The following is a 17,845-nucleotide window of genomic DNA, read 5'->3' on the forward strand; positions in this document are numbered from 1 at the left end:
AGGAAGGAAGGAAGGAAGGAAGGAAGGAAGGAAGGAAGGAAGGAAGGAAGGAAGGAAGGAAGGAAAAGAGAGAGGAAAAGAGGTGGGGGGCACAGGAGGAGTGACAGAGGTTAAGTAGAAACATATCACCACTCTGTGGGTCCCAATGATGTCTTGCTGTTTCCCTTCATCTGGTCTTCTTGGTGGTGAGCATTCCCCAACAAAAAGGATAGAATCCAATTGATTAATGTAAGTTTGGGCCAGGTAGGAACCCCCAGGTACCTCCCCTGCAGCAGGCAGTTTAACACTGTCCTTCGCAAGACTGTGGGCCTGTTGCATCATTGTGCATCACGTGCAGTGTTCTGGTGCAAGGCCTCAGGAATGAGTCTGGGGGCACTTCAGGAGTCCTTGATGGATTGTGACACGTCCTCTGCTGCTCCTTCACCTGCATGTCCTGTGAATGTAGCTTTCCTGGGGTGGGGGGGCAGTTTCACAGGCTGAGCCAGTTTGTGTAGCAGAGGATGGGCGTTCCCTGCCCCTGACCAGAGGCTTTTTTTCTCCACACACCCAAACCCTCCCCACCTTCCCCTTGGGCTGAAGGAGTCTGTGCAAGCCTCTCAGCAGATGAGGCTGAGGCTATGGCCTCCACCCCAAAGGTGCTGGGACTGATCCTCCTGTGGAAGGATTCTCCCAGCCTTACTACTTCCCGGAGCTGAGATGCTTAAAACAATAATGTCACTTTTTCTTACCTCAAATAGTATTAGTCAATTTAATTCACCATTCAGGGCCTCAGCCCAGGGGTCCCATTCAGGGTGTGGTGGTCTTTCATGCAATTTTTTTACAGAGTTTTTCTATAATAATAACAACCCAGTTAAGAAATGTCTTTTAATCCCCTCCTATCTTTGTTTTTTTCCCTCTTCCTGTTTTATTTTTTGTGTCTGGGATGGTTGTTGCCCCCTCTTCAACCACCCCACCCAACACCCCCCCCCGACCCCGGCTCCAGAATCTGGGATTTCTTGTGAGTGTTGTGGTGGAGACAAGGGGAACTCCACCCTTTCTGCCCACCTGTGCAATTAAGGCAGCAAGGCAGAACAGGTCTCTCTAGCAGAGATACTGCTGCATGTTGGGTTTGCCTATTTCTTTTTGTTTCTTTCTCCTTCAGCACTGTCACTGGGCTTACTGGCTCATTTTTCTCTGCCTCTCTGCTGTTTTGGGATCCTAGAGCCAGTGCGTGTGGCGCCTAGACCGGCATGGGGAGTACCCCTGTACCCTGCCAGGAGCTGCCCCACCTCTGCACAGCCTGACCCAGGGAACAACCATCACCGGTGAGCTACCCAGGGGAGCGATTACCTGTTCAGTGCCTGCCGTTTCTCTGCTACTACTCAGGGCTTTCTGTTGCATTGTAACCTGTGAGAAATGAAGCTCACTATTGTAAAGTTTTAAACATTTATTAACAAAAAAGACAATAGAAGAAAAAACGAAAAACTCGTTCCACAAAGAAGAGGGAACAGTGCTGGTTGTTTAGCAACCGACATGGGGAAGCCAGAGGCACACCTCCATTTCAGGGGGATACAGTTTTTATAACCTCCTAACTCCGCCTCCATAAGGTGCTCCAATTGGCTCGTTGTCTTCAGTCCTCATTGGCTCATCATTTCTAGGGTCTTCTGACAGGTTAGCTGCTTGCACAGCTATCCGCTTATGCTAATTAACACCCACTTCTCTCCCCTTTCTTAACTAAACAAAACTTTTAACAGGAACATATAACCATAACATTTAACACTTAGCCACAACAAATCATAAAGGTTTAAAAATTAGCCATAGCAAATCAATAGATGTAACCATAACATTTAACAATTAGCCACAGCAAATCAGTAGAGGTAACCATAACATTTAGCAATTAGCCATAACAAATTAGCAGAAGTAACCATAACATATACACAACCATTAACACATAACCATAACAAATCAGCAGAGCTAACCATAACATATACACAACCATTAATGATTACCCATAACAAATACCTCATAACCCTTTATGAAAGCCAACTCCATTACTTCATTTATAACGTAACGTAACACCCTGTGCCTGCCAGGATACCTGCGGCTCCTGCTACAGCTGCAGAGTTCCTGCCACCTCTTGCTTGCTACCCCAGGTGAGCCAGCCCAGCTGTTCCAGCTTACTGGTCTGAGGTCCCTCCTACAGCCCATCCCTCCATCCAGCCCAGCCACCATTACCGTGTGAGGGAGACACAACTGAGCTTGTGCCACAGCGCCCCCTGCAGCCGCGGGGGAATCATGGCACCTGCCCTGCTGGGAGCCGAACATCGCCCCTTCTGGCTGTGACCATAACTGCACCAAAGGGGAGGGTGTGTAACAGCCCAGAGAAGGCTGTTACTTGTTTTCTGGTTTTGTTTGTTGTTGCTACTGTTGTTGCTTGTTTGGCTTGTTGTAAATACTAGTAAAGAATTGTTATTCCTTTTCCCATATCTTCCCTGAGAGTCCCTTAATTTCAAAGTTATAATAATTCAGAGGGAAGGGGGGTCGTATTCTGTGTAGCAAGGGAGGTTCCCGCCTTCCGTGGCAGACACCTGTCTTTCAATCCAAGACACAACCCAAAAGACCTTCATAAAAATGTTTAAGCAATACACCACAACACTTCAGTTTCTGACAGATGGTGTACAGCTACCTCATCATGTTCCAGGCCCTCAATTTTTTAGAGGTTCCTGCCTGTTCAGTAGTGTCCTCTAAGAATGGGAGGGAAACCAGGAGAGGATTTGCCTGTCACTCTGAGCAGGGACCTGTCTCCATTTCCCCCATCTCTGAAGTCTCCTTTGTGTTGGGGAGACTGCCTGAGGTCCATTGACAGTGCCCTGCCCAGACACTGCCCAGCCCCACACAGGGGCCTGTGCAGGACCTCCCTGGGGTGGGGTGCGCAGGGTTGAGTTGGGATTTCCCTGGCCAAGTGCCCTGACAGACCTGGGGGCTCAGTCCCTGCCAGCCCTCCTTCACTGGCAGCCACCCTCATGCCTGGCACAGAAGGCTCCAGCACTCTGGCCCTGCCCTGAGGAGCCCCTGGGCTCACAATGCTGCCCCCAGGGAGGCCCTGGCACTGCCCCAGGGATATGGCTGCTTTGCTTCTGGCTGTGACCGCGGGACGTCCAACCATGCACTGCCTTCTGTTCCTGGCTGGGTGAGCTCTTGCTTGGGAAAAAAGGCACAGTATCCCAACCCGTTTTCCCCGCCAAGAGCACACGCCTGCCCAGCTGCACTTTTGTAACAACTGCGGAGGAGTCCGGCTGTTGCTGCCCCTGCCTCGCTCACCAGAACCCACTGCGGTGTCTGCCGTAACAGTGGAGTTCCTGCCACCTTGCTGGCTAGCTTGGGTGAGCCATTCCTGCCATTCCAGCTCGCTGCTCTGAGCTCTCTGCTGTGTGCAGCCCCTCCTGCCCAGCCCACCCGCCATTATCAACCCCGTGAGACAGACCTGACCTCACGCCATAGTGCCACCTGCAGCTGCTCAAGAGTCATCGCACCTGCCCTGCCTGGCTGGGAGCTCAACAGCACCCCTGCTGGTTGTGACTGTGATTACACCAAACGGGAAAGTGCTTGGCAGCCCAGGGACATCTGTCACTGGGTTTTCTGGGTTTTTTTTTGTTTGTTGTTGCTATTCGTGTTGTTGCTTGTTTATTCTGTTTTAGACACTAGTAAAGAACTGTTATTCCTTTCCCCATATCTGTTGTGGTTATGAGTTCTTTCTACTGTGATGATATGGCAATTGGCAGACTTTACCAGAGAGCCTCTCTGCCCAGTCTGGGTAAATGCCTTAGTGCACCAAACCCTCCCTTCAAAGGCTGATCACTGCGTTTACACTGGCCAGGGAGCCACAGGCTAGCTCTGGTTTTGAGTGCTGTTCGCAACACAATGACAGGAAAGGAGGCGAGAAGGGTCTATGCATAGTGACCATGGGAGTTGTTTATTCACATGGTCCACCAGAGGCCAAAGACCTCCCAGAGTCCAGGAGACCTCATGGGCAAAGACCTCCAATGCAAAGACATCCCTGGTGCAAAGACATCATCATGGCAGAGGGCCAGGGGTTTTCTATAGAGACAGGGGGGCAGGGACAGCACATTGGCCCAGTGATCTCTGGGCACAGGGGCAGTACATGGGCAGAGTTAGGGTCCAGGAACCAATAGGGAAAACCTGAGGGAGTGGCCAAGACCAGGGATGGGGGCAAAACAGGACAATGTAAGAAGGGCAGACATATAAGGAAGAAAAGGGGTGGGGAAACTGCAGTTTGTATCACAACACATATCTTTGTCCGAAAGCCCTTGATTCAGAAGTTAAAATAATTTGGAGGGAAAGGGGGTCACATTCTCTTAGCAGACACCTGTCTTTCAAACCAAGACAATCAGCAAGGTATCTTTAGCTGATACTAAGAGAAATTAAACCCCTCAAAAGCTGTTGTGGTAGGCCTGAAGAAATGGCTGAGGGATTGGGAGAAAATGTACCCCTGTGTTCATGAGTTAGTGTTTCTTAGCCCGGTTTTTGCTAGTAGGTGGTAAGGGTCGATCAAAGAATTGAGTTCTGTCTCAACATTTCTCATCAGAAACCACAGGTGCAGGACTTAAGCTGGTACACAGAGAATGCTTTGTACCTCCCAAAGCTGGTGTGGAGTGGATGCATTGTACCTGCCCAAAGCTGGTAGGGAACAAATGCTTTGTACCTGCGCAGATCTGTTACAGAACAAATTCTTTCTACCTGCCTAAGCTAGTACGGAATGAATGCTTTGTACCTGCCTAGGCTGGTACAGAACAAAGGCCTTGCACCTGCTAAAGCTGGTACGTGATGAAGGCTTTGCACTCGTCGCCCTGACACCCACCATTGTGAAAGATCCATGATGCAAAATGGGACAACAAACCCACGGACTCTCTGCTAACTGCTATTGTGAGAAAACCTGCCTACAAAGGCGACCATGCCTTGGACACTGCTCTCTTGGCATGTGTGGCCTACCAAGTAGAGTTTGGCATATCTCCACAAGAACTAAGGGGGATCAAAGGTGGGTCGTAAGGAAGAACCAGGTGTATCAACTATCATAAATAGCAGCTCTGAAGCAGCTGAATTCTGAAGATCTTCCCCACTGTGAGATCACATTGATTGACAAAGAGGCAGAGGAACACCTTCTGGATGGGACCCCCAAAGAGACCGGACATCTGTGGACCCATGGTGGTAATTATATACCCCTTTTCTTCCCATTTCTCCCTATCTTTCCCCAATTTTTTCTCTCTCTCTAGCAGGCTGCTTTACGCACAAAATTAATAAAGTTCCTCTTTGGATTGAAATTTAACTCCCTTGATTTGTTGAATTTTAATGCTTTCTTTTCTTTTTGCACTCTGAGATCATAGCCAGCACAAACCATCACACGTCTGCTTATAAGTGGACCGTGACAGAGTGGCACAAAGATGGCTTCTGTGTGTTCTGTGTGAATGTTCTGGAATTTTTCCACCATGTCCAGCAGAACCAATCTCTGAAGGTTCTGAAGATATGGACATGCTGCTGGTCAAGCCTGAGCCAAATAGAGATGTTAGTTACACCTCTGTGAAAACATATTTAAGAAGAAATCAAAACAATGTGAGGACACACTTCTTATTAGCTAGAGGAGGAGGTAAGAATATGTGAGGGAAAACACCATGGAGATGCCAAGGTCAGTGGAGAAGGTGGGGGAGGAGGTGCTCTTGGCGCCAGAGCCAAAAATCCTCTGCCCACCACGGTGAGTATCATGGTGAAGAGGTTGTCTCCCTGCAGCCCATGGGGTCCAAGGGCGTTGCAGAGATTGACCCCCAGCCTGTGGGGAGGTGCCCACACTAGAGCAAGTGAATGTCTGGAGGAGGCTATGGTCTAGTGGGAGTCCCAGTGGAGAGAGAGGCCTTGCTCCCAGGATGGAATAGCCTGTCCTCAGAGGTCTGCACCCTGTGGACAAGGGACCCCACACCACAGCAGTTTGGGAAGACTGTCTGCCCGTGGGAGGAGGCTCACGTTGCAGCAGCATGCATGTGTGCTGCTGCTCATGAGATGGACCCATGCTGGAGGAGTTTGCAGAGAACTGTCTCCCATGGAAGGGACACAGCAATGCAGGGGAAGGACTCCACTCACTGAGCAGTGGAAGAAGGTTTTGGTGATGGACTGGCCTAAACCCCCACACCCTGCCCCACCCTGCACTCTTTGTGGGAAGGAGGGAGGGGGAGAGTGGAGAAACAGTGTCTTAAGGGTTTGTTTTACTTCTCATTATCCTCCACTGACTGTTAGTAATAAATCACTTTGTAACTTTAGGATGGGCCTGTTTTGTCCTTAGAATGTTTTCTCCCTGTTCCTTATCTCATCCCATGAGCCCTGTGGGTGTTAACTTTTTTTCCTCTCCTCTACCCAGCTATGGCAGGGGAGAGCGAGTCAGCAGATGTTGTAGGTGCCTGGCATTTGGCTAGGCTCAAACCACAACAGCTCCATCTGGGGCTCTCACCCTCCTATGCTCCTTCCCTCCCTGAAGTGTCCAACTCCCAGGGTTCAGGGGCACATGGGCTCTGGAAAGAGGAGAACGAAGACCCTCCCAGCTCCTTAGAACTACTTTGGATGGATTGACTGCTGGAGGGCTGTGAAAAGAGCACAGGCCTTGTGAGCTTTCCCAAGGGCTGGGCAAAGGCCTGATGGGCAGGAAGGAAGGTTAGGAACGTCCTCCTCCATCACTCCAAACAACATCCATGGGCTGTGGGAGACTGTTGGGGTTTTGACCTGGACTAAATGCCAAGCACTTCTGCTCTCTCCTGCTGCGGAGATGCAGGAGAGGGGAAGAAAAAAACTGTAAAAACGCACAATAATTTCATGAGTTAAGTGAGATAGGACACTGGTAGGAGGATGCACGGAAAAAAAGGGCAGACAGGCTCCAAACTTAAAGTTGCAACGTGATTTAATTACCTAACTGAGTCGGAGGATAAATGAGAGGTAAAAATAAGCTCTTCAGACACCATGTTCACTCACCTCCCTCCCTCTTATGAACCCATTTTATTATTCACCCGCTTTCCTCTTTCTAACTAACAGCTCGGGTAGGGGGGCAGGGTGTGGGGTATTTTTTTAGTCCATAAAGCAAGTCAATAAATCTATTCATCACCACAATTCTTCTACTACTCTTTATCTCTACTTATCTCTCTCTCCCTCTAGACAGTTTCTCTGCTCTCACCCCCTCCTTCTTAAGAAGCAGTCTCTCCGCTCACCCCCCCTTCCCTCTCTCCAAACCAACATGGGCAGGGGGCAGGGTAAGGGGGTTTTTTCTCTGGTACGTCCATCAGGGAGAGGGGTCCTCTACTTAGCCACATGGTCCCTCCCACTGAAGACAGTCTTCTGGGAACTTCTTTGGCATGAGTCCAATCTCACGAGCAACATCTCGCCCGAATTCTGCTGCAACATGAGTCTCTTTGTCCATAAGGTACAGACTCCCGAGCCAAGGCCAGGCTGCTTCCATGTCAGGAGCAAGGCCTTTCTTACCCTTGCAAGGCCTTTGCAACTTTAACTCTTTAGATGAGACTCCTACTGGTTTACAGCTTCTTCCAGGCATTCACGTGCTGGCATGGGCTGTAGGTGAATTTTTGCATTCTTGTGGATGCCATGGGCTGCAGGGGGACTGCTTCTCCCCCCATGGCCTTCACCATGGCTAGAAGAGGGTTTTCAGCTCTGGCGCCTGGAGCACCTCCTCCCCAGCTTCTTCACTGACCTTGGCCTCTCCATGCTGTTCTCCCTCCATATATTTTTACCTCTACTTCCTCCTCCTCCTCTAACCACAAAGAAGGGCTTGCCTACCTTGTTTTGATTTTTTCTTAAATATGTTTTCACAGAGGCGTAACTAGCACCTCCAATTGGCCCAGATTTGGCCAGCAGTATGTCCATCACTTTCAGAGCAATCAGAGACTGGCTCTGCTAGACTTGATGAAAAAACTTCCAGAACTTTCACACATGACACACAGGAGCAATCTTTGTGCCACTCCCCACCTCTCAGACACTTCCTCAGGCCTACTACAACAGCCTCTGAGGGGTTCAAATTTCTCCTAGATGTTAAAGATACCTTGCTGATGTTTTGGGCCAATAAAAACCACCACAGAGACACATCTCTGTTCTGAGGAAGGTGAACAGATAGGAGGATGTGCAGGTGGACACCTTTAGCAAATCTTGGGTCATGGAGGGCCCACAGTACACACTGCCTTCAAAGATGAGGGAGAGAAGAGAGACCTTGACCCCTGCAGAGAGCACTTCAACATGGAGGTGTTTCAGCTTCGAGGAGCAAAAAAGATGTTCCCCTTGTAAGAGCTGTCCTTCCCATCCACTTTAAGGAGCTGTGGAATATGAGATCACATGGCGATTTGCCTAGAGAGCAGCTTTTGCCTTCAGAGAGTTAAAGGCCTACTGGGAACGGTCCTGCTCACCTTGTTCATTCTTCAGGTCTGCTCTAAGGAGCTGAAGTTCATGCAGTTTGGAGCCCTGCATCTTTTGGAAAGCTTCCTGCGTCTTTTGGAAAGCTTCCTGCATCTTTTGGAAAGCTTCCTGCGTCTTTTGGAAAGCTTCCTGCAGAGTCTGAATTTGCTGGGAGAGCTGCTGATGGTTATTCTGCAACATGGGTTCAAGGGCCCCTGTGGTATTTGCCTTCTCTGTCCTTCCTGTGAAAAAACATAGGAATTACATGGATACTGACATTGGCTCATTTTAGGGCACACCACTCATCTGCCCTGTGGATGCTCAAAACCTCTGTTTCAAATTGTCTCCTTGAGGCTCTCTTACTAGGATCTTACTGTTCCTTCCTTTTCCTGCCTGATAAATTCTCACCTCACAGGAATTACACCTTCAAATGGAGGAACAAACTGGGAATGTTTTCATTTTAACTTCTTTCTTTATGCAGGCATACAGCAGGAAACTCAGATGCAGTTCCCTCATTCCCCTGTTACTAATTTGTATATTCCAGACTTCTCTTTCTTCAGAGAATCCTTTCTAACTCAGAATTCCTGGAAAAGAACTCACTCATCCCTGAAAAACAGGGACAGCAAATTCACATGCTGACACACCTGTGAGCACCATTACTTATCACCTGGCTTTCAAGTCCTTTTCCACCAAGAGTTTTGTTTTGGAAGGAGCCTTGGCCTCACTCCTGCAGCTTGTTTCCCTTCTTGACATCAAGACTTTTTTCCTCTTACAGCTTTTGTCTATTGAAAGGAGTCTCAGCACCACTGTGAGTCCTTCTAAACACAGGCTTGGAGCTACTGAGCTGCTGGTGAGGAAGACTGAAAGGAACTCCATGGCCTCCTCACTGCCCAATGGCCTGGCCATGTGGGATAGCCCAGGCCATACTAATTGCCAAAGTGTTCCTTGAGGGAAGAACATTCCCCTGCCAGCATCCCAGCTGGAAAGAGCAGGGGCAGGAGAACAGCTGGCCTTAGAACCCAGGGAGGATGGGATCCAGCAGAGTCCAGGCTGTCCTGGTATGTGCTTGGAAAAGCCCAGTGCTTGGGCACCTCTGCACCCTGAGAGCCTGGGGTTCTGGACATCTGCATGGGATGGGAAATATAACAAAGGACTTGCTGGAGGACTCTGGAGTGGTAATTTCTGGGGCGATGGGATAGTTTGATATCATTGCACTGGGCCCTCACACAGAACAGGCCTCTGGATCTTCTTTTTAGGCAGTGTTTCGTTTCTACTTTCTGTGGGTAAGTCCTGGCACTCACCTGCATGGGAAGGTGTCTCTCTTGTACCCCTACAGGAAATCCATGAAATTCGGTTATTCTTGCCTGCAAGAGAGGTTAAAGTGAAAAATATCAACTGCTTCCCTCTGCAGTGACACATCACAGCCCAAGGCTCTGCAGCACCACATTGGCTTTCACAGGGAGGTTCCTTGGGCCTCACACTGCCCCTTCCCCTCCTGTCACCCCACACAGGAATTGTTCTACTCCTGCCCTTCTTCTGCCAGAACCTCTCCTGACACCTCTCCTTCATGCCTGGAGATTCCTTCACAAGTCAGTCAGGTTCTTCAGGCTTGGATTGGGACTTTGGTTTTGCCTCTGTCAGCACATGGCAGAGCTGCTCGGGGTGGGAAGGAGCTCAGGATGTGTGCAGTGGGGTCCTCTGCTGAGAGCAAGATCTGTCCTGACAACCAAGCGGAGCATTCAGGGCTTCATCCAAACAGTTGCTGAACACTCCTGGCTCCAGAGAGGTCAGGTTTGTATCTCCCAGTGGTGCTGCAGAGATGAAACCCCCAGCCAGGTGAGAGCTACTCCAGTGTGAACCAGGTATAAGGACACTCCAAATGTCCCCAGGAGCCTCTGCCAATGTCACCAACATGGCCTGGTCAGGTGGGCTCTGCCAATGCCCAGAGGTGTCTGCCACAGCCCCATCTGCCATGCCTTCATGATCTCCCACAGCCTCACTTCTGAAAACATGAGGTCCTGGGAACCAAGAGCCCTTACCTCGAAATGCCAGAACAGCAACAGCAACCAATGCGAGAAGGAATAAAGTGAGCATTGTCCAGAACGCAGGGACAAATGGAGACACATGTGAAAAAGCAGCATCTGTGAAAAGAAAATATCTGAGTGTCATTGGATAATAGTCAACATTTCCTCCAAAAGTGAGTACCCACATAAACAGTTCTTTGGAGATTAATGGAGAAATAGTGACAGTCCCTGTAGGGGTGGGCAGAGCCTGTCTTCCCTAGGGATGTGCATAGCATGTGGGGCAAGAGGGACCCTGCTCATTTCTTGCTGCAACCTGTCCTGCCTGCAGTGCCCCCAGCTGCTCTGGGATGGGTCTGGCTGGACTGGAGAGCTGGCACCTTCCCTGGCACTGGAAAGACCTCACAGGGCTCCTAAGGGCTCCAGCAAAGACTTCTGGAGACAAGAGGACTCACCTGAGAGACTAACAGTCGTTTTCTTCTCCACCTGCACCAGGGGGTTCAGGATTTGGCAGGTGACTTTTCCCATTTGCTCTCCTGTAACTGTGACTCGACTCTGCACACTGAAGAGTTTCTTGCTGTCCTGCTGTATTTCAGTGTCCGGAGACAGACCCTGTCCATCCTCAGTGACCCACTGGACAGTAGGTTTGGGGAACCATCCCTGTGATCTGCAGCCAAGCTCCAGCCCTCGCCCTTGGGGGCCCAGAATTTCAACGAACACTTCACCAGTACCTTAAAGGCAAGAGAGTTTGTTAGTGGGAGAAGTTTCCATGAAAGCAGCTCACGGCACTTGCTTAACCCACAGTTTCATGCCAGTTTCTGTGAGACTTTAACCCAACATTTGCAATGATATTTCTGATACCCCACACTCCCTCTGCAACTGTGGTGGTTTTGCTTAGCCCAGAATATCAGCAAGGTATTTTTATCATCTAAGAGAAATTTAAACCCCTCAAAAGCTGTTGTAGTAGGCTTGAAGAAGTGTCTGAGGGGTGGAGAGTGGCACAAAGATAGCTCCTGTGTGTCCTGAGTAAAGGTTCTGGAAGTTTTTCACCAAGTCTAGCAGAGCCAATCTCTGATTGCTCTGAAAGTGATGGACATGCTGCTAGCCAAGTGTGGGCCAATTGGAGGTGCTAGTTATGCCTCTGTGAAAACATATTTAAGAAAAAATCAAAACAAAGTAGTCACACACTTCTTTTTAGCTAGAGGAGAAGGAGGAGGTAAAAATATGTAAAGGGAGAGCAGCATAGAGACACCAAGGTCAGTGGAGATGCCAGGGGAGGAGGTGCTCCAGGCACCGGAGCTGAAAACCCTCTGCTAGCTGTGGTGAAGACCATGGGGGGAGCAGGTTGTCCCCCTGCAGCCCATGGAGTCCACAAAGATGCAGAAATCCATCCACAGCCCGTGGGGAGGTGCCCACGCCAGAGGAGCAGGTAGATGCCTGGAAGAAGCTGTGATCCAGTGGGCGTCTCATATAAAGAGCTGAAGCTGCAAAGGCCTTGCAAGGGAGAGAAAAGCCTTGCACCTGGGATGGAAGCAGCCTGGCCTCGGTTTGGGAGAGTCTGCATCCCATGGACACAAGAACTCACGTTGCAGCAGAATTGGGGCGGGATGCTGCTTGTGAGATTGGACCCACACCAAAGAATTCACAGAGGACTGTGTCTTGTAGGAGGGACCACATGGCTAAGTAGAGGACCCCTCTCCCTGATGGATTGACCAAAGAAAAAGAACCCCTTACCCTGTCCCTCCCCTGTGCTGTTGGTTAGAAAGAGGGACAGGGGTGAGCAGAGAAACAGTGTCTTAAGAGGAAGAGGGTTGAGCAGAGAAACAGTGTTTGTAGTAGAAGATTTGTAGTGATGAATAGATTTTATAGACTAAGAAACTACCCCATACCCTGCCCCCTACCCAAGCTGTTGGTTGGAAGGAGGGAGGGAGGTGAGTAGAAAAATGGTGTCTTTAAAGAGAGGGAGGTGAGTGAACAAATGGTGTCTGAAAAGTTTATTTTTACCACTCATTTATCCTCCAACTCTGTTAGGTAATTAAATCACTTTGCAACTTTATGTTTGGAGCCTGTTTGTCTGTTTTCTGTGTGTCCTCTTACCAGTGTCCTATCTCACTCAGCTCTTGAATCCAGTGTAACAGATTTTTTTCTTTACCCTCTCCTGCACGTCTGAGGCTGGAGAGAGCAGGGGTGCCTGGCATTTAGCCAGAGTCAAACCCTGACAGCAACAAATGCCAGATCTGCTTTGGCTGAGAAAGAGCTCCAGTGTGGGATCGGTTTGCATCTCAGCTCCCCACTATTTCATGAAGCCAGCAGGGAGAAGGTGTATGGTATATATCCTTCTTTTAGCATGAATAAATAGGAGCCTGGAAATGTTAAATGGTCAGATTGGACAGGGTGATCTAGTGGGTGGAATCCCCGTCCATAGAAGGAGGTTGAAATGAGTTGATTTTTAAGGTCTCTTCCAACCCAAACCATTTTATAATTCCATGATTCTGTCATTCTGTGCTAGTTTTGATTGGTGATTCCAGGCTGACAAACTCCACCTGATATTATCAATACCTGCACACAAATGGTGCCAACTGTCCAGCTGGGGGGAACTGGCAGCCCAGAACATCTCCTTAGCCCAGCTGAGAAGTCACAACAGGGGGTTCCCCACTGCCATCAGTCCCACAGACAGGGATGCTGAGCACTTGGATGTCTCTCAGGTGGGCTCACAGCTCCCCAGCAGGGATTATTGCAGCTCACCAGCCCCACATGGGTCAGAACAGGGCTCAGGCTGGGCATGGAGCTTGCAGAGCATCTCCTGGCACAGGAACTCCCCCCAGGCTCTTTACAGTTTTTCCAAGCTGTTCCTTCCTGCTCCTTTTCACCACAAGAGGCAGCTGCCTTCAAATGTGCAGTCCAGGCTCTGTGTTTCCTGGAATATTCAGGTTTAGAGCTCCTGCCTCGCCTAAAACCACAAGGGCTGCCATGAACCTCACACGGCTGGTGAGATCACAAGTTCCTGCATTCTCTCCTGGATGCTGGCACACAGGTTGAATTTTCTTGGCTCCTTACAGACCTCTCAGTGACTTAGAAATAAAGTGTCACGTTGATCAAAAGGCAGCTGCCATGGAGCCTAGGGGCTGCTGGGAGTGGGGAGGTGACATGTTGAGTCATATGAAGGGGCATCAGCTAGGGGACAGTGACCTTTCAGAGAGCTCTTTTCCCTCTTTAGGAGCTTCCCCCCTTCCCCACCCAGCCCAGAAAGTCTCCAACCTGCAATGCTGAGCTTGGTGTCTGTATCAGCACCCCAGTCCCTGGATGTCACAGTGCAACTGTACAGTCCTTCATCTGCTGGTTGGACATTCTTCAGTGTCAGGGACACATTCCCAGTGGCAAATCCATCTTTTGGCACTGATGTCCGTCCAGGGTATTTCTGCCTTGGTTCTCCCCCAAACTGCCCATATGTGTAGATGTCCTCTGTGTGTCCATCTGTGATTTTCATCCACTGCACTTCAGGGTTATCCAGTGGCTTTGTGGAAGAGATGGTGCAAGGAAGGATTGTATCCTGGCCAACAATTCCAAGTACATTCTCAGGAGAGGTGAGCTCAAAATTTTCTGTGGAAACCAAAGTTGAGTGAGAATCTGGCTGAAATCAATCAGAAAGTGTACTGGTGTGACAGACAGAGAGGACTGGGATTAACAATGGGGAATGATGAAAGTAATAGATGAGAGGGAGAAATCAGGCTGATGCAAGTTGTACAGGATAGGATTATTTTGGGGAAAACATAGAAAACATAAAAGCATGTGCAGAGCCATTTCATGCAGCTTCCCAGCCAGCCTTGCTCCTTTGCAGCCCTGTGCCACCAGCAGTGGGGCAGCTGTGCCAATGCCAACTGCCAGGGCAGGCAGGGAAATGCTCCTGGTGCTGGGGCAGGGCTGGACAGGGCAGAACTGCCTTGGCTTAGGGCTTCCCTGGCTCCACCAAAGGGGAGAAGCTCCAGCTGCAATGGGCTGGATTCCCCAAGAGCAGAGGGTCAGGGCAGCTCTGCCTCTTGTGGAGTTCAGATCAGGGCTGCCAAGGAGACCATGACCCTCAGCTCCAGCACTTCTGATCTTCTGCAGACTGGAATCCCCCAGAAAGGAGCAGAACAGCTCCTGGAAGCGTTACCTGAGAGAGGGATGGCTGTAAGCAGTGCCAGAGCCAACAGGAGCCATCTCCTCTGCCCCATCCCTGAAGTTCCACATCTGGGATGATCCCACAGCAGATCTGGAAGAGACACCGCAGGGAAGTGAGCAAAGAAGGGAAATCCTGTCCTAAACAGCTCTGTTCTTTCTCACCTGGCACTTGCCACCAGCTGTGACTTCTGAAGGTGCCAAGAGCTCAAACAGTTGAGTTTGAACATAAAGAAAACTTGTGCTTTCCAGAGATCTCAATTACCCCTGTAGATACTGGGAACTTCTCTTAGTCCAACAAGCTCCCAGAAAGTTGTGTCAGGGGATGCAAGAGAGGAAAATTTAACCCAGCCCCCACTGCCTACTGAAAAATTTAACAGACACCTTAATTAACACACCAGCTTAAATCTCTGGTTTGGGTTGCTCAAGTCTCTCTGTCCATGCTCTGAGACTGGGGAAAAGCATGAAGAAATGGTTTCCCCACTCCTATGCCCATGCTTGGAGGAAGGGGAATCCATGAAATTTGCTATCCAGAAGTTACTGCTCCCTGGAAACCATCAGGCTGCAGAGTGACAGTGCATCAGCTCAGCACACAGCTGAAATCATTTAGGGAGCTGCACCAGGGCTTTGCTGCACTACACTAAAGATCCTGCCCTTCTCTGCCTCTGGCTCTCTCCATGGACTTTGACATTTCCAGGATGTGCCTAACTGCCCTTATCTCAGCTCCCATAGCAACTCTTTTGGTGTGATATTTTTATTACTTTATTAGTGTAATAATGTTCAATATTGCATCTTTAGTGAGAAAAGTGGGGCATCCTGATGGCCTCCAAGCAGGAGTCAACTAGCCTGCACTGCAGAGTCCGGATACATCCTTACTTCTCAAAGAAGGTCCCATAATTTCTCACAGCTACGTATATATTGACTCAATCAGATGCTGTTGGAACAGGCATGGTGGTGGATCAAGGCAGGTGTCAGTATTTATTCTTTTGGAACAATTTTTGTCCTGGGAAGACACCTGCCATGTTTGGCCAGCTGGGTAAGCATGAGTGACAGGGAAAGTGTTCAATTCACTGGGTTTTTATCACAAATTCTTCCTCTTCACTTGCTATGGAGACAAAAAGACTCCTGGAGGGATTTCTTCCAATTCACAAAAGCCCATCACAATGGGGATTCATCTTCACCCTGATCTCCACAGCACAGGCTTTTTCATTTGAGCTGGTTGCTCTGAGCTCTGTATATGGGACATGGAGGTAAAAGAGCATTGTGAGGTCTCTCACCTGGTTTTTGCTGGGATAGAGTTAATTTTTTTCCTTGTAGCTGGTCCAGGGGGTTTTTGTTAGCTTCAGGATGAGAATAATGTAGATAACACATGGATATTTCAGTTGTTGCTCAGCTGTGCTCACACCAAGTCAAGGACTTTTCAGTGTCTCTTGCTCTGCCAGTGAGGAGCTGCACAAGAAGCTGGGAAGGAATAATGGCCAGGAGAGGTGACCTGAACAGGCCACAGAGATATTCCAGATCACAAAAAGTCATACACAGTATAGAAACTGTGGTGAATTGGCAGGAAGGGATGTGATCACTGCTCAGGGAGAGCCTGGGCATCAGTTAGTGGGTGGTGAGCAATTATATTGGGCATCGTTTGGGTTTTATTCCTGTCTCTCCCTCTCGTTCCTCTCCCTCTGCCTCTCACCTTTTCATTACAATTTTTTAAAATTCTTCTTGTTATATTTATCTTTTTACTTTGTTTCAGTTCGTAAGTTGTTCTTATCTCAATCAATTCTCCTTCCCACCCAGAGGTGCCAGGGGCCAGGGAGTGAGTCAGCTGCTGTGTGGTACTTAGTGGCTTTCTGAGGTTAAACCACAGCAAGTCTCACATCATTAAAGAAGCCAAACGTCTTGGGGTGAGATGGCCACAACCTCAGTTCCACCGACCACATTGCCCACATTTCCATAAACTATAGAGGCATCTCAGGACACTGAATATCAAACTGCAACTGGCACTGAACTTTGGAAATTGCCATGTTTAATTCTGCTGCTTCTGCTCTCCAGGGGTTTTCATGCACTTGGATATGAAATAAGATTGTGCTTTTCAGGCAATTAACACATAAATCCATATGAATTTTTTTCTGAGGCACTGCTTTGGAGAGCTAATATGGGAGACAGGTCAATCTTGATTATAGATGAGAAGGATGATCTTTAGTCACTTCAGAAGAGGTCTCAGGGGCTGTTTCAGATATTATTAGGGTTGGGATATCAAACCAGGCATTTGGGGAGGGGAAGATATGGCACAGGACTTGTAGGAACCTGTTCCCCTCTGGATCAGCAACTGTAAGCTTAGAAATGGAAAATGTCAGAAGAAAGGAACATCTGACCCAGGAATTCCAGCCAGAACATGCTGAGAACCTACACACTTTATTTAGCAACAATGAAAGTTCTTCTGACGGGTGGCATGGTCTTTTTGAATCCAACTTTTACAAAATCTTCCTGTCATCCAAGGAGGGTCCCAAAGAAACTTTGCTGTCTAACACATCATCATTTCCTACTTCAGAGACCAAAACCACATTCCTAAACAAGCTGAATGGTTTTCAAAAGAAGACATGTAAAAATAGGCCTGAAAAGTCCAACAAACAAATGCACAAAGGGTTTCTCTGTCCCCCAAGGCTTCATGCTCAGCACTGCTAAACAGACACACCAGAATACAATAAAACTGAGGGCAATAATTGGTGTTACACCAGAAGGGTGGAAAACAGAGTTTGGTTGACTCTGCAACACCTTTGAGATCTGCAAATATCATTGAATGCTCTGGAATTGTGAAATAAATGATTTAATGGATGAACAAAGACAATGACTTGAAGTTTGTTGCTTATGAATTGGCAACCTCAATCATTCAAGGTACTAATTGGCAAATTTTAAAGTTATTATCATTTCTGTATGAGCGACTGATCCCTGGTTGCTCTGGGAGGTTTTGTCATCCTGAGTTACCATAAAATCAAGGCCGTTTCACACTGTTTCAGCTTCCAACAGGAAAGAGTTCCAAGTGGCCAGACTTGGAACCAGCCTTGCTTCCAGAGAACGAAATTCCAGTGTTATCACCAGCGCAACATTGCCTTAAAGCACTTCCCCAAAGGGATCCCTGGGCCCAACAGCCCTTTCTAGAGGGGGAATTCTATCCTTCTCTTCTGCTCCGCAGTCTCCCTTTCTAAGTTTTACTGGGACGGCACCGACAGTTCTGG

The 17,845-nt window shown here is 48.8% G+C and overlaps 1 protein-coding gene across 5 annotated transcripts in view; it reads right to left on the reverse strand.

Moving 5' to 3' along the window:
- The window catches only part of LOC146422988 (putative selection and upkeep of intraepithelial T-cells protein 1 homolog), a 166,504-nt gene that overhangs the window by 147,864 nt on the left and 795 nt on the right, over positions 1 to 17,845 (reverse strand). The window contains exons 2-7 of one of the 5 annotated variants that reach the window (XM_085045588.1): positions 14,608 to 14,706; positions 13,713 to 14,054; positions 10,910 to 11,185; positions 10,473 to 10,574; positions 9,735 to 9,797; positions 3,110 to 8,675 (exon numbers count right to left, since the gene is read on the reverse strand). In XM_085045588.1, the coding sequence (XP_084901714.1) occupies positions 8,422 to 8,675; positions 9,735 to 9,797; positions 10,473 to 10,574; positions 10,910 to 11,185; positions 13,713 to 14,054; positions 14,608 to 14,668 (1,098 nt within the window). In that variant the 5' untranslated portion in view covers positions 14,669 to 14,706 and the 3' untranslated portion in view covers positions 3,110 to 8,421. Of the gene's footprint in view, positions 1 to 3,109; positions 8,676 to 9,734; positions 9,798 to 10,472; positions 10,575 to 10,909; positions 11,186 to 13,712; positions 14,055 to 14,607; positions 14,707 to 17,023; positions 17,187 to 17,845 lie in introns of those variants that run through there. The other 4 variants (XM_085045587.1, XM_085045586.1, XM_085045585.1 and 1 more) reach the window with 4 other exon arrangements.

Source organism: Lichenostomus cassidix, unplaced genomic scaffold (assembly GCF_008360975.1).
Source record: "Lichenostomus cassidix isolate B80296 unplaced genomic scaffold, HeHo_3.0 HiC_scaffold_38, whole genome shotgun sequence".
Classification (NCBI taxonomy): Eukaryota; Metazoa; Chordata; class Aves; order Passeriformes; family Meliphagidae; genus Lichenostomus; species Lichenostomus cassidix.